A 16800-nucleotide genomic window follows, 5' to 3' on the forward strand; every position below is an offset into this window, starting at 1 on the left:
AGCAGGAATACAATTGTCAAATCAAATACTTTATAAATTTTCTATTTTCTAGTTTGAATTGGATAAGGATGGTCAATTTGTGCCATATTCAAATAGTAATAGAGATTCCTGACAACTACACACGTAGCATTTCAATTAAATCATTGCATTGCCAATAACATTTATTGTGGTACCATCAATTTAGTGAATCCATCACAATAAATTCTACAAACTCCATTTATTGTGGTACCATCATTAACTACAATTTTAAGGTAGCTCATTGATTTGGTCAAGAGCAGAGCGAGAAGGAGGAAGTCGACTTCCAATGGAAAACTTCACTTCTTATTAGCAGAAATCATTCTTCTTTATTTACCTGATAAATATATTGAACAAAATTGATGCAATACAAAAGTATACATACTTTGAAATAGTCTTTGAGCTTTCAGAAATGTCCCAAGATGAAGATTGAGTGCTTGTTTCTTTCTTTTTCCAGCTGTCAACATTTTCTGAACCTCTACCAGAGAATAGAGCCCTGTGTTTCTTGGACCATCGTGTCATGGTTACACGTTCATCTACCTGCACATCCCTGATATCCATTCTAGAGAAAGAGACACTCTGCAACTCTGTGACAGGCAGGACAGGTGGAGTGGAAGCAGAGAAAGAAGTTCTCATATTGGGAGAGGAGCATGAGCTACCCTCTGGGCTCATCTGGGTTGCCATATCCCTCCTTGAAACAGCAGGAGATACATTGGTACCCGCATCCTTAAAACCATCAAACTTCTCCTCTGTAAATTGGAACCAACATAAAAAGGAAAAAAAAAGTTATATCATGTGCGCAGAAGTGTAGTTTCAAAATCACGCAATACTAACATGATATGTCATCAAAACTAGTTATAACATCATTAAGCGTAATATTTCCATGACCTGGATTTGCTCAGTCGAGAGATAAAGCAGTCAGCAAAGCAGAATGCTTACCATAAATCCGATAGCTCACATTGCAACAACAGTTAAAACAGAATGACACAGTATGAAGAGTTCAGAAAAGATAGACGATGAACTCATTTGAGTTTTAACTGAAACATATGATTTCCCTAGAATTGAATGCGCCAAGTCAAAGACATTTCTCAAGCTCAAGCATAACTTGACTAATGAATTACATCAAAATCACAACTCAAAACTAGATAAGGTAAAATTCGATCAAGGGATATAATATATAAAGTATAGCATAACAACCTCGGGCAGGAATTGACGACTGACCCTGCATCTGAGAGCAGCCATGTACACTAACCGAGCGAGCCATGCAAGGATCCATTCGTGTGGGAAGCACTCCACCGTTGCCACCAGAACTATTCGTAAACCCATCAGCTGAAACATTAACAGCTGCAGAAAAAGGTGAAGCTCCCATAAAATTCCCTCCATCAAAAAAAGGACCTGCAGGTGAATACAACGAATAATAAGCAACACCGGGTGGGCCTAATGGACCACTCTTCGACTTGGGCCTCCTCTGTGGCTGTTGAAGTTGTGAAGCCCTTCCAGTTCCATCACCCGAAACAGGACTCAAAATCCATCTCTCAGCATCTTCCCACTTAGACGGCAACGTTCTCCCGTTGTTGAAACTCAATGCTGTAGCACCATTACCAACTTGCTTGCGGGCTCCACTAGTATGCAAAGGAACTCTCTCAGAACTCCAACCTTTTTGCATTGCAACACCACCTTGACAATGACGATAATTTGGAGTTCCGGGACTCGGAAAAGTTCCAGTTCCAGTGCCGGTGCCAGATCTCCGAGACGGAAGTGAACTCTTCTTCATAGCTCCGATTCCCAATCGAGGCGAAGAAACAGTTCCGATTGCATTTGCATTGTTCAGATCTAACGAAGCAGGTCTTCGACGATCTTGTTTCTTGAATAGTGCCTCACACCTCGATCTCCGATCTTGACATTCTTCAATCAAAGTACAAAAAAACAAACTCAACAAAAAATAAATAAACTAAGCTCGAATTGTAAAATAATTAATAAATTGAAATTGTAACTAGTAACTACCTTTGAGAGCTAGAGAGAAAGAGTTTCTCGCCGAATCAAGTTCCGAAAGCTGATTTCCGTCTTCAGTGTCAACGTCACTGTCTTCTTCCTTTTGCACTGTGATGTGGATAGTGCAATGCAAGTATGTAACAAATTCACTTTTTCGTTCTTTTTTAAAATATTTTCTTTCAACAAAAAAAAAAAAAAGAAAAAAAAAAGAAAGTGGAAGTGCATGCGAACGTGAATGTAACGCACCTTTTGTTTTTTCTTCCTTTCCAGAGAAAAGTGTTCGATGAAGCTTCTTTTTCTGTACTGAATCTGAATCTGCATGTTGTTGTTGTTTTCTGTTAGGATCCGGATCCGGATCTGGACCGCTCCAGCTTTCACTCGGAGCAAAATCAACGTTCCCTGCCAAATGCTGCAAATGAAAAACACTAGATTCTCTCATCGTGTTCGTGTTCAAACTTATAAGTTAAATTTCATTATACGAATTTCAATTGTTGTTGTCGTTAAGAAAATGAACGATTCAATGCAATGTAATGGTTGAAGTACCAGTGAGATTTCGGAGGTTAAAGAGTCATGGTCATGAGCATCAGAAGCGAAGGAGCATCGATCCACGCTAGCGGAATTAGAAGAGAAGAGACTCAAGTTTGATTCGAGAGTGAAGATAACAGAGTCAGGGCTTGTATCGCCACCGCCACCGACGCCGGCGTTACCTCTTCTTGAACCGGCACGCCTCCACGACCTTCGTTGTTCGTTAAACCCTAACTCACGCATTCTCAACAAACATCGATTCGCATTTACATTTGCATTCGCATTTGAATTTGCATTTGTCAGAGAGAAAGAAAGAGTTGGAGAAAAAATAACCAAACACAATACACAGAGGCAGAGAGTAGATATGGCGGGTATTGCTATATTTACTTTTAGTGTGAAAAAATAAAATAAAATGGTTATTGAGTTTTTTTTTTTAATTTGATTTAATATAATAAAAATAATATGTCATTGTCGTGTGAGTCAAATTAAATGTGTGTTGTAAGCATATGGTGAGGTAAGATATGTTAAGCTAAAGCTATGCAGGCATTTTGAAAGGACAATGACAGGTTACAACGGAATAGGTTCTATTTCTAGTTGTAGATGAATGAATGTGATGGGAGGGATGGAGCGGCTACTGAAAGTGAGTCATGCTCTATTGCTTTAGACTTTATTATATCTTTTCATATAACTGAATCATTGTTTTGATTTCAAAGTTATAGTAAGGATTTGGTAATTTACTTATTTAAATTTATGAAATGACAAAATTGCTTGGGTCATCCATCATAAAGTAAAAATTATTACTCTTTCTTACTTCTTGATTTAATTTTACTGCAAATTCTACTCATTAATTTGAAGGCATATCATATCTTTGGTCTACCTAAAATTTAAAAATTAAAGTGTTCCTGAAGGCATATCATATCTTTGGTCTATCTAAAATTTAAAAATTAAATTGTTTCGATTATTATAATTTTTAGGATAAAAATATGATAATTAACTATTGTAAATATACAAATTAAATTTAAGTAAAGTTACACTTTTATGACTCTATGCAGTCATATTGTGTCGGTTGTTAAATTAAAATCAAATAATTTAAATTTTAAAATCAAAATTTATATTTGTAAAAAAAAAAAAATCTACCTAAAAAATTAAATTGTACATGTAATGTAACTCTAATCCATGAGTATATACATACTAGTGCACCTTTGAGATGAAACTAAAAAAATTAAGCTTCCCTCAAATATTTAACCTCGGATAAAGTTCATCTCCATATGGTCATATGTCACAACTGAATTGAATTGCACCTCTTATAAACTTATAGTTTGTAGACCATGCAAAAGATATTAGAAATATTTTATTGTGAAGGTGTCTTTGAGTTGAATTTTGATTATCTTTGTAAATCAAAAGATAGAAATATTTATTGTGAAGATAGAAATGTTTTTTTGTGATGTTGAATGGTCCTAATTACCATTGACCGTGGAATTTAATCAACTCTTTATGAAACAACCATAATATATTTTTTTTGAGTGGAATGACTCTCGAAATGTGAATTATATGGAGTAATAGTTGATTTTTAATTTAACAATCTTTGAATAAAATAAATAAAAGTCCTCAAATTTTAATTCAACTAATAAATGTCGGAATTGATACACTAAATATTATATCTCATATTCGTATTAAAAATTTTATAATTATTTATATTTTTTTTTTGTGGTATTAATCATTTCGTCTATGAATTAAATATATATATATATATATATTTTTAAAAAAAACTAATATATTTAATTTAAATTTAGATACATGTATTATTTAAAAAAAATATTTTTTTTACTTATATTATATTTTATTGGAACGAGTACTATTTGAGAACCAATAGTATGATAATGATGACTATTAAGCGAGGCATGCATAGGATTGAGAGGTCCTACTTGATCGCCACTAACCATTCTTTCTAACTTTTGGTGTTAAAGTACGTAAATTGCTTTTATGGTTACCACGTTAATGAATTTTTTTTATCCTTTATTATTGTTAATGGGGGACCAAATGATTAGTAGAATCCTTGTTTAAAATTATTTAGTCCATAATTCGGTTGCCTCATCAATACTAGAGTGATGGTGTAGTTTTTTCTACTGATGTTTTACACTCATACGCCTGATCTATTAGTGTATTGTCACTGATTGGTCTAAAGTCAAAAGTATTTCGTAACTTTTTTAAACCATAAAAATTTGTAACTTCTCATAAAAAAGTATGGCTTGAATTTGATTTCCAATTCAAATTCAAATATCATTTATTAATATGTGTAAAATTCATCAATGGGTGCCAAAGTTACATTCATCTAGTGCCTACTCGTGATAAAATTCATCCCGCATTGTTTTACATTATAGAAGAAGAAAAAAAATCTTCCGTCTTTTAGTTTTGCTAACTATTGAAATGGAAGTTGAAAATTAAGGGAAAAAGAGCTAAAAATGGTTATTAATTATTTTACTACTGTATCAACCAATATTAGAAGAAGAGGAAAGAGGAAATATAAACATGGTTAATATAATCGTTGTTAGCGTAAAATATAGATAGACATTCTGATAGACTTTTTTTTTTAGTATAACTAATATTTTTCTTTTTTATTCGAATTTGATCTTTAATTATTGCACCTTCAACTCTAAGAGGCGTTTGTTTTTTAGTATAGGAATTACATTCTTTAAGGGTGTTTGTTTGTTAAGAGTAAATATAAACATTGTTTTGAGTATGATTGTGTTTATTAGGAGGTTTGAAAAAAATTATTTATGGATATAAAGGTTTTAAAGAATGAGATAATTTCACTTATTTCAATTATTTTATTTCTATAGAAAGAGGTGGTAATAAAAATTTCGCAAAATGAAGATAAAATCAAATAGTTTTAAAAAAAAAAATCATCATTGGTTGAATCATCAAAGTTTAGAAGATCGGAGAAGGTGAGTTAATTTGGGTTTCTGAATATCGTCTTGATTGTCTTGTCAACAGATGATCTCTTGAAAGTTGCTTCTTGAGACTGGATTGGCATTATGTCTTGTTGTATCTTTTCGTAATTTGTGATCCATTCAAGAGGAATCAGTTGTGTCAATTCTTCTCTTGACATTCTTCTAGGGATTTGGACAATAGAGGGTGTTTCTTCTTCTTTATTGATGATTACCAATAATGAATTCGAAGAACATCCTGTGAGTGGTAAATCTATCGAATGATTTTGAAGTCGATAGATTATTTGGTGATGGAGAGTGTCTGACATGGCTTCCGGGACTTGGTCAGATCCGGTGATCTGAACTTGGACCTTTAGCCTTGTGGATAAAGTACTGTCATTAAGACTTATGTTGTAATTTGAAAAGATAGTGAGAACTACACTTCCTGCATGCAATGAAGTCAGAAAAATTCTGATTACTGCGTTTTCATAGTGAAGATAGCTAGAGTCTAACAACGCTATCTTACAGAAAACAGAGAGATTTTTCCTTCCATGGAGAGAAAGGATCAATCTGACAGCTCCAAGGTGTAGAGATGTATATCCTTCATTTTTTCAATGATTTATAAGATTATGAGGAATCTCTAAATCAACACACTACTCTTGATTTGTCGCCTTGAGGCTACACTGATCAAGTCGTGAAGACTGAATATATTCTTTCATGTGAGGACGATGAGTTGTGATTAGGTTTCTGATAGATCTGGTGAAAGATCTTTGTTTTTTTAAAGATATTATAAGGGCTCAGAAGAGGTGGTATGGTTTTAGCAATTTGTACATCATCAGGAACATAAGTGTATTCAATAAGATTTTCTATCTTATGGGAATCGGTCTTTTTACAGATTTTGGGAAGAGATATTGAAGATGTGATGGTATTAGGTTGTTTTGATTCAGTTGTTTCCATGATTAAATGGTTTATTTCCTTACACACTCTCCTTACTATATTTATACCATATGCACCCCCTCTTTTATGAAAAAGTTATTCTTGAAAATAAAATTTTCAACCGCAAAATAAACACTCTCCTAGTTTAAATTAGTTGAGTTATCTAATCCTATATATTGACCAGTTTTTAATTGTTATATCTCATCTTTTCTCTTCCTAAACACCTAGTTGAACTTATCTTTCTCTTTCTTTCGTTATTTGTATTGGTCTATCTCGAATAGACGTTACTTCAAACTTGAAAAAAAGATTGAGAGAATAGAATTGTGGACCGAGCACCGAGAGAATGAGCGAATACAAATAATACAAGACGATGACAAAGATTATAATAAGTTAAGCTTAAGTTAAATACTATGTAGATTATAAGTTAAACTTAAATTGAATACTATGTAACTTGTTTATGTATGTTTTAGTTTTATGAGGGTCCATACACCCGATTAAGAAAATTAAACTATTGTACAAAAGAAAAAAAGAATATTAAATTAATCATTAGAAAGAGAAAGCAAATAAAAGCATAAAGACCGTCCAATATTTTTAACTTGTAATATGATTAGGCTGTCCTATTCTATAATTCTAAATGCTAGTACCTATAATAAGCTGCATCTATTTATAGTTTTACATTCTAAGTTGATATGTAAATAAATTAACAAATTATTATATGAATGTGAGTTTGGTATCAAAATAGAGGTCAACAATTAATATTTCTTTTATTAAGGGAATATAATGTTTGATTTGGTAAGAGAGATAGAGAGTGAAGTATAAGTAATAAGAATAAATATTAATAATTCATGAACTCGGATAATTAATGAAGGCAAGAAAATAATAATATTTCATTCATACGAACAATACATTCGTTTTAAAAAGAACGGGCCAATGATCACTGAAAATGACAAAATGTGATCGAAAAAAATAATAATGTCGGGAATTTGAATATGAGGTAGGTGGGGAACACAATTTTCGTGTTCTCTACAATTTAATTTTGCAATCTTAGTAAGAAAGGAAAGAGAAAAGGAAAAGAAGAAATAGATTAAAAAAAGAAGAAGTTTATTTTGGAATTGCCAGCCATACACCTTTTGGTCACGACAAAATTTCAAGTCTTTGAGTCCATTTCTCCTTAATTTTATTAATTTTTTAAATAATGTTTGGGATTTATATGCAGGAAGGCTCGTGCATGTGATGTCCTATTCTGACAACATATTTGGTAAAAATTAATGCAAGCTTGTCAAATAAATAGTGCCATATGGAGAAAATATAGCAAAGGCGCAATTAAAGCATCCACATTAGGTTATATTTGAAGGGCATAAATAGAAAATAGTAATCAACTTAAAGTCTTAGCTCTATAGTTTAATTAATTGCTACCTCGATGTGTGACCTCATATCATATGCCATTCTGATTCCATCGAATGGGACATGGGCTAGGACTACTCATGCTCTTCTGGCAAATCTTCCTTCACAAACTTCCTTAATCTTGTTTGCGTTAAATTAATGGATGATGTGTTATTGTGATTAAATAAGTAAAAAGGTTGTGTGGGGACAAATGTAGTACATAAAGAAAAGATTTAGGCGAAGATTGTGGGTTATTAAAGTTATTGAAAGTAGGGTGGGTTACTCAATTAAACTTGAGAGACATTGGTAGCTGACACAGTACTATAATTACTTTTACCTTTGGTGTCAATACTCACTAATCACTAAGAATTACCATTGCATCTATATTGCACAACAAAAGTCAATTCACCTTCAAGGCCCCTTCAACAATCTTCCAAGTAATTATTAAACAAAGAAAAATATCCTACCGTTTTAATGTTCTCAATATCCTGAATAAGTTTACGTAAGTAATATTATTAGGAGGATATTGTCAAACTTCTTACACAATGGGAAAAGCTACCTTCAAGGCCCCTTCAACAGTTTTCCTAAGTAATTAGTATTAAACAAAGAAAATATCCTACCGTTTTCATGTTCTCAATACGCTGAATAAGTTTACTGAAGTAATAGATTTTCTGATTCATGTAAGGGGGGATATTGCCAAACTCCTTACACAATGGGAAAGCTACCAGGGGGCAACTACGAAACAAAAATAAGGCAATAATAGATGCCTAATAATGGGCATAACTATTGAAGGATAAAATTGCATAGATTCACAAGAAAATTTTCCTCCTTCATAATGAATATTCATCAAACTTCACTTACATTCCAACAAAACTCTCAATTATTAAGACCTATTTCTCTAAAATATTTACAGTGGTACTTGGCCTTAGACCTCCTCAACACTTATGGACAAATATTTAATACTTGTTTGATTTTATGGTGAAAGCGATAAAATTTCGGTGAACCACTATAATTGTCATTCTAAAATTTCGGTGAACCACTGTAATTTCGACAAAATTTCGGTGAACCACTGTAATTTCGACAAAATTTCGGTGAACCACTCTAAAATTTCGGTGAACCACTATAATTTCAACAAAATTGCCATCCAAATGCTATGTCAAAATCAAATTGATAGTAAAGGATGAAATGAATTTAAATAAACAAAATAAATGTTACTAAATTTTATGTTTGATCTTTTTAAAATATAACCGATAGAATGATACCTGAAAGTATGTATTTCATTCAATTCAATTTCAGCCAATATCTTTGTTTTTTACCTCTAATTTGTGGTATGAGATTAAATCAAACTTTTTTTACCTCTAATTTGTGGTATGAGATTAAATCAAACTTTTTTTACCTCTAATTCGTGGTATGAGATTAAATCAACCTTTCTTTGATCCCATTGTAATAACATCTAGCAACGAAACAATTATTTTATTTGAATTTTTTTTTATGTCATTTATCACATTCTTTGATATTCTACAAAGTCAAAAAAAAAAATGAATCTACCCACAACATTACCAAAAGAAGTTTTGTAGCAGGGCAACCTATTTTATTAACCTCCAAATGATCCAGCCGTACCTACTGTGTTCCCCAGCCTGAAAAATGAAATCGGATTTGCTGCAGTAAAAAAATCCCTGCGTTCATGCTGTTGGACTTCGTGAGCCATGGTATTGAGATTAGACGGTTCAGAAAAATACATATTTCTCCAAGCTAAGTATAATTAAAAATTACTAAGTTTATATTTGAATCATCCAATCTCAATCGAACGATCACCAATGTCCCAAATGTATTCATGCAGGGAATCCCAAATGTAGGGAATTTGGGTCCCTGAAACCATTCTTTCTGTACACCTAGGCTAAAAGTAACACAGTTTACATTTTAACTAGGATTAATAATAGTTATTGTGACATTCCGGAAACTAAGTTACAATCGCTCAGGAAAACATGTATAATATATACCAGGGGCATAACTTCAAAAATCTATTCAGCTAGGCTTTAAAACTCAACACCCTCCAACTGATACCTGACTGAAATAAGCTGTGACCGCTTTCAATTTTCCATTTAAATGAACTTTCTCCACCTAGAACCATGATAGAAGAGTTAATTTACTAGGGAAAAAGCTACCATACAGTCCATACCAACCAAAATAATTATGTTATACTGCCATATAAAACATATAATAAGTTCCTCATCTGTCAATATACTTCACATAAATTCACCAAGGTAATGTAGCACTGAGAACCATAGTGTGGTATGCTTTTTTTTCCTTCCCTATGTATACATGAGTGTTCCTCCTATTTTACATCTATGTCACATATTCTATTGGTAACTCCTTTAAGGTTTGATATAGTAATTAGTTTAGAGTTTATAAATTTTATACTAATAAAATTCTTAGTAGACCTTAGAAGTTGAAGCTAAAACGAACTCACCTAGTTACATAGCAGTTTCTGAAGCATTGATGTAACAAAATGATACTAAAGCCACTGGTCTGTATGTTTGCTGAAAACATTTCATATTTACATTTTTAATTACAAAAATATTTACCTTATTTCACTTTGTTTCTTGTTTTAAAAAATTTGCCCAAGAAACAGTCACATGTATCTTGTTTGCAAAGTTTTGTGCAAGAAACTATTGTTTTTACCATTTCACGTACAAAATTTGAAATAAAGAAACAAAAATTTTTGTTTACAATATTTTAAAATTTTTGAAACAAGGTAGTATATTTGTCGTACAAAAAATAAAAAATGAAAACTAAGAGTTACCACATGATGAGTGAGAACTTGATTATCATAAACTTTATTTTATGGAAGACAGAGACAAAGAGTACCACATTATGCACATAAATAAATTATCATACTACGCCTACATTTTATGTAAGAACTCACTGATTTGATCATGTTAAACTTTATCTCAATAGCATACCACAACCCTCTTCACACAAAAGACAAAAAATTATTCACATTCAAAGCAGGACATTGTCCATCTCCCCGCCCCCTACTTTTTGTCTAAAATGGTAGAGGGTTTTTATCAATTAAACTTCCCAAATAAAGCATATCAAACAGACAAAAAGTTGAAATTACCTCTAGTGACCATGGTGGACAGGCAGATAGAGATATCTCTGCCAATTGGTTGAAATCGATATTTCGTGGAAGGAACATGACAACTTTAGAAGCAATCTCCTTAGCAACATTGAATAGAGTATGTCTACATAGAAGCAGTATTTAGTTAAAATGGGAGGGAAATTTATGTATCTAACTAACATACCTATACAGCAAAATAGTGTTATAGATATAACTAGAAGATAAAATTAAGATGAAAACTACTCCCTCCGATCATATGAATATAACCAACAAAAAGTCATGTTTGATGGTCCAAAACATAACGAAATTTTAACTAACTCCATCAAATTTAGTTATAGTATTCCTAAAATACCTTTCAATTAATTGATATTTTTAAATAACCATTTTGTTTTGCTTATATACAGACTAGAGGGAGTAAAGACAAACATCTACCTACCCATCATGCGGTCTAAGCATTGTCTTCATATCATAAGTCGCAACCTTTGCATAATCAGGTCCACCCCAAGGTGGTGATAGGAAAACAGTGTCAGCCTGCAAGACAATATAGTTGTCATCAACTATCCCAAAAGTGCAAGCTGTTAATATGAAGCCCATAATGGCTTTCTCAATATTTTGGATACACGCTTTGCAAATAGAAATCACATACAAGTTAAACAGGGAGATCATATACATTAAGAGGATACAGATGAGGATAAAATATGTCCGGTAAACAACAGTGCATAGTACAAGTATCACCTAGGTTTGGTGGAGTTAGGGAGAGGCAAGAGATCACAATTAAACAGATAAGGATGGAAAAAAAAAACCTGAAGCGTTAATCTCACCTTTTCAGAACATAGATGTTACCCATATTTTAAAAAATCCAAAATATAAGTGGCATGGTTAAAACATCAATTATGGCTGGTATTGACTCCCTCGTGCAAAACAGCAAAAACATGTAAAAATGGAAACTTTGGTACCTTTAACTTTGGTGCCAAGTGGAAGAAGTCACCCATAATGAAGTCAATTTTATCATCCACCCCATAAATAGCAGCATTATGTCTAGCATAATCAATCTTCAATGGATCAATATCAATTGCAATCACATGTCTGCACCTGTAATATCAAATAATTCATTGCCAAGAATAGAATCAACAATCATCTTCAAAGAACTTTCTCAGGGGAAGACAGAAATATTTTACCAATGTAACAATGTTCTACCTACAAAATAGATTAGTTATCTTGAATAATGTTTTATAATGAAACTACAACAAGAAGCCAACATGAATCACTAGCCTACATAAAACAAGAGATTTTGTTATCATTTTATCCAGTTATAATTAAGAATCATATGAAATGAATATTGCCAATTACTAGACTAAATAAAGTGGAATAAATACATATATAAACTAAATACGAGGAGAACAAATATGAATATATCCTAATATTATTCACTGCAGCGTGTGGTGACCCAATGAGCGCCTATAATCACGCCATTTATACATAAACAAATATTGCTCACAGAATCGAGCAAGTGTTTAAGAATTAAATTTGGAAATCACCAGGTGAACAATCAACTCAGAACAAAAACCATTTAGTGAAACAGAAATATGCTACATTGTATACGTCAATATTTAATCAGGTAAAAAAAAGAATTGTGATGTTGCAGCCATAAACTATCCCTTGAAAACATGAAGGAACTCAGGTAGGCTGATATCATCATACTGAATCCAAAACAATAAAGAACACAAAGGAGGTATTGGGTATAAATGCGAGCATATCAACAAACCTATGAGCATCTTTACCGTTTCTCCCTTACTACATTATCTTGTTATTCAAGTTGCTAAATCTAACAAATGCTAATTTTCTTGCTTTTCCTTTAAAAATTTCAAATCATTCCGACTTTGGTGAATACAATACAGCAGTAAACATTATCCATCACAGTAACCAAAAACAAAATGAACTTATCAGCTATTGAAACATGACTAATTAACAGCCACTACTCACTGTTGTGCAAAATGGATAGCATTCCCACCAACACCGGTGAAACAGTCAATTATTGTGCCACTTGCACAACGTGATGCTTGATACTGAGCAATAACCTCCGGAGTGACCGAAAACCATCCTTCCTCATCCATTTGTACACCATCATCAAATCTAGAGAATAAAATATACCTCTGACACCAATATTTGCCAATTGTAGCAGAATAAGCTTCAGGCATATTATCAAATTGGAGATCTGTAAAATGAAGAATGTTTATTGTAAGGATATATTGCTGTCAATTTTGAACAGCATATTGCAACTACTGAACATAATCTATATGCAGGCCTCAATATCTTGCATGACATTGGCATATTAGTTTTTATCAATCATACAGGCATCTATCTAGAATCCTAGCTATTTAATAGCTACAACAGCAAAATACTCATAAGCATCTATCAAGTGTTATATGTATTTGACTCCTTAGAAAGTATTGTCATAAAATTGGAACCAATTAGGTTCAAGATTCAGTAGAATAGCAACATATTGCAGAAGCCAGGCATACGGTAGAAGCAGTTTCAATAATAATGCATTCAGCTCAAACCTTCAATTTCATAATAGAATTTCTTCCGCCTCTGTTTTCTTTTTACTTTCTTTCTCTGTTTTGATATGATAGGATCAAATTTACTATCCAATCCAGGCACATCAATTACCATGCTTTCCATTGGTGTATGATTGACCTCTGATGTTGTTGCTTGAATGCATCTATCGTTTGAGCTGCAAAACATGTAAGTTGTTAGGAGAGCAGATAAATATATCAGAAAGGCTAGTTGAGACGTCCGTTCTTGTTTTAATTTTCTTGTTAGAATTCTAAACCAATCACTGGCCTCCACTTACAAGCTTAAAGCTTTTGAGGGATTTGGTACAGCATCACATCTGAGCCTCGTTTTTATTCTTGCCAATGATCTTCCAAATAAATTTTAAAAAAATAAACTTAAGCGACAATACGGGACCTATGCTAATTTGTTCAAGCTTAACAGTCCACAGCTTTCACCTAACATCTTAAGCCTTGACATTTTCTAACTCTTTAATTTGTTTATACTTTTTAACATTGAAAGGCTTTACTAAGCAATGTGTATAAGCTGTCTAGAAAAATTTAGGTCCAGCACATATACTGTTATTTGCAAGCTTGGCAACTTGTCCAGAAAAATCTGCTTTAGTTTAACGTAGTAATGAGTATTTCATTTATGCTTGAAGTAAAACTAGAAGTTTAGAACATAAAATACCTAACGACATGATCCAGAGTATTCAATACTGAGCAGCATGAAACTTCATTGTTAGAACTACTTCTCTCAAGATTCTCATCTGAATGTTGAAGAGATTGGTCTTCCCTATTTGTTGGAATATCAGGGACCAAATTTTCAACAGCATCTCCAATCTCAGCTGAATACTCTTTGTGTTGCTTTCCTGATAAGCTCTCTTCCACCAAGGTTTCTTGAGGTGGTTTCATGCTGCTTTGTGTTTCGCATTCCTCTGCTGACTTTAAAACTTCACTATTGTCTAATTCAGTACATCCACCAAATGCTAGATGCTCCATCCCTTGGGGTGGGTCCCATGTAGAAGTGTGTGTTTTGACATTGTAGAAGTATCTTCTCATATAGAAAGTATCCCAGAACACCATCCAATCTCCAAATTCACCACATTCATTTGACTGATCAATGCTGTCACATCCGATCCCTTCCAAACTCATGGGAAGCGTCTCTGATTCATTAGCTGGTGGCTGCCATGTAGCAGCACCATCATCATTGCAAAAAGTATCATAATCTGTATCTTTGCAAACAATTGGTGAAAGTTCGAAACATTTTTTGTCAATTTCACCAAATTCTATCCCACAAACATCGTCACCAGCACCTCTCAAATGGTTTCCAGCAGAGACTCCAGTATCTGAGGTAGATGCAATTTTCAGATCAAAGTCATTATTCTGGGCATCAGTATTTTCTTCATTATTTATACTATTATTTTTCTCTTCGGAGACACCATTAGCAAACCCAGTACAGCATGTTGAATCATCCTCTTCACCAGAGACACATTGGGCCATGTCAACTTCCGCTGTACCATCACAGTGGGATGGTTCACTTTGGCCCAGCATTGATATACAAGATAAAGGACTGTTAGTTTTATCATGAAATTTAGCAGGAGAAATAATCTCCTCTGCACTCACTTCATTTAGAGTTTCATCAACAGGACTGTTGCAAGTACGTGGCTGCTTGGAACGTGCACCCTTCCTTTTGCCTTTTACTGGTCCACATTTCTATGACAAGATAGACAACATATGACTGATAGCACTTCTGAAAGTAATAATTTTATATATAAAGAGCAGGACATGAATAAAACTATGTCTTCTAGGTGTGTGTTAACTAACTTATGAGCTTACAAAAACAGCCTATACAAAGTTTATGAAGATTTCATCCTCATTTCTGTTTTGATTGTAGAAACAACTTTACATAAACACCTAAAACACTCCATTATAGTAATAGTTTAGATTGCCACTGTATCAAAAGCACCTATTAATATTGTTGAATTTATTGCAAAAAATCACACAAGAAAATCACACCATAACTACCTTTTAATCAGATGGTGGACTTGGGATATTTTCTTAATCCAAACTAGGGTTTGTTAATCAAAACCAGGATCTGCGAGAGCTAACCTCGTCTGCGAGCTAGTAATAGTTTGGTTCACTTGGCTAAATAAATCAATCACTTGAGTAAAATATTCATCTTTGGTACAAATATACTCATTTTTTAAAACACACAAGTCCAAGCCTGGTTCATTGCCTAACTTGTTGGGCAGTAAAGTGTGTTTGAACTCATTATCGGGGTTGATATCTATTGAACTTAGAGTAGCCAAGCTTGAGCTAGTACTCTCATGGAGTGAAGCTAGAACTTGAGCATTGTCACTCCTTGGCAATGTTGTCAAATAGGCGCTATAGCATAGCAGAAATTGAACACATCATTATTGTTCCGCAATACACGTTTAGTAATAAGTCTTGTCAAGTAGCAGCTATTGCAGCGCTATAGCACTACAGTACTATAGTACTATAGTATAGCATAATTTCAACAAATCGCTATTTTCCGTTATCCACAATTGACAACATTGCTAATTAGACATTGAAAATGCAAAACTTAGCTTCTATTAAAGCATATATATATATATGAGAAAAACAGTTTTATCTGTATACCTTGTTGTTTGATGTGTGAAAGGTGAGAGGGAGACCCAATTCATTCATTTGTTTGGTAAGTTCCAAATCCTCGGGTATGATAACAAGCTCACTCCAATCTGCAAAACACAGAAGAAAAACAATAAAAAATAAATAAAAAAGTTAAATGAATCAGTAAAACCCAAACAAACTCCAATATGCAAATCGTTTCATTCATTAATAATCAACTTCAGTGAAAAATAAAAAGAGTGAGAAGCACTAGCCAGGAACGGGATTTGAGTCGTGATAGTTGTGATCAGCTTCAGACAAATCCTAATATGAACGAAAGAGAACAATATTAATCAGATAATTATGATAAACCAAAATAGAGTGAAAAAATGAAAGAAGGGAAATGTAAACTTACGGAGCATAGTTGAGTGGATGGTTGAAGCTGGAAGCCGTCATCCCTGTAAAAGAGGGTAATAAGGTAAATAAAACCTAATTAGAGAGAGAAGAGGGAGAGAGTGAATGAGCAGTGACCAGAGAAAGACTTGAGTGACTTTGAAGAGAGAACCGAGGGATTGGATTGTGGCGCCGGAGTCGGCAACGACCATATTTGGTAGTCGGAAACTAAACCGGGTGGGCCGCTTTCTCTACTGAAGTATCTATGTTTTGTCTATATCTTATATCTTATGCAGTTCGCCCTCGCATCTCCCTGCAAATTTTAAACTTTCATTACCGATAATTT

The 16800-nt window shown here is 33.3% G+C and overlaps 2 protein-coding genes across 6 annotated transcripts in view; both read right to left on the minus strand.

The window, feature by feature from the left end:
- LOC101504376 (uncharacterized) overlaps nt 1-3160 on the minus strand; it is a 5037-nt gene extending 1877 nt beyond the window's left edge. The window contains exons 1-5 of one of the 3 annotated variants that reach the window (XM_012715351.3): nt 2551-3160; nt 2254-2416; nt 2020-2115; nt 1237-1920; nt 401-764 (exon numbers count right to left, since the gene is read on the minus strand). In XM_012715351.3, coding sequence (XP_012570805.1) covers nt 401-764; nt 1237-1920; nt 2020-2115; nt 2254-2416; nt 2551-2775 — 1532 coding nt within the window. In that variant the 5' untranslated portion in view covers nt 2776-3160. Of the gene's footprint in view, nt 1-400; nt 765-1212; nt 1921-2019; nt 2116-2253; nt 2417-2550 lie in introns of all 3 variants that reach the window. The other 2 variants (XM_004498995.4, XM_004498994.4) reach the window with 2 other exon arrangements.
- A 6375-nt stretch (nt 3161-9535) lies between these two features.
- Nucleotides 9536-16800, minus strand: LOC101505223 (uncharacterized). 3 transcript variants are annotated; one of them, XM_004498997.4, is made up of 11 exons: nt 16593-16798; nt 16477-16519; nt 16337-16385; nt 16095-16192; nt 14143-15167; nt 13461-13633; nt 12883-13114; nt 11856-11991; nt 11336-11430; nt 10900-11023; nt 9536-9899 (listed from the first exon to the last, which is right to left on the minus strand). In XM_004498997.4, exons 1-11 carry the CDS (start codon nt 16664-16666, stop codon nt 9822-9824), a joined length of 2127 nt encoding a protein of 708 aa, XP_004499054.1. In that variant the 5' UTR covers nt 16667-16798; the 3' UTR covers nt 9536-9821. The 3 variants fall into 3 exon arrangements, with proteins under 3 accessions (XP_004499054.1, XP_027189745.1, XP_027189744.1); XM_027333944.2 differs by having other exon boundaries at nt 16604-16750; XM_027333943.2 differs by lacking the exon at nt 9536-9899 and adding an exon at nt 9931-10318 and having other exon boundaries at nt 16593-16800.

The sequence above is a fragment of the Cicer arietinum genome, chromosome 4 (genome assembly GCF_000331145.2).
Source record: "Cicer arietinum cultivar CDC Frontier isolate Library 1 chromosome 4, Cicar.CDCFrontier_v2.0, whole genome shotgun sequence".
NCBI lineage: Eukaryota > Viridiplantae > Streptophyta > Magnoliopsida > Fabales > Fabaceae > Cicer > Cicer arietinum.

Excerpts from the sequence above, each read along its gene's own strand:
- LOC101505223 (XM_004498997.4), bottom strand. The coding sequence starts at position 16,666 with ATGGTCGTTGCCGACTCCGGCGCCACAATCCAATCCCTCGGTTCTCTC. Across the intron at positions 16,520-16,592 it reads GTCACTCAAGTCTTTCTCTG|GGATGACGGCTTCCAGCTTC; the intron begins GTCACTGCTCAT and ends CCTCTTTTACAG. Across the intron at positions 11,024-11,335 it reads ATGCTTAGACCGCATGATGG|ACATACTCTATTCAATGTTG; the intron begins GTAGGTAGATGT and ends GCTTCTATGTAG.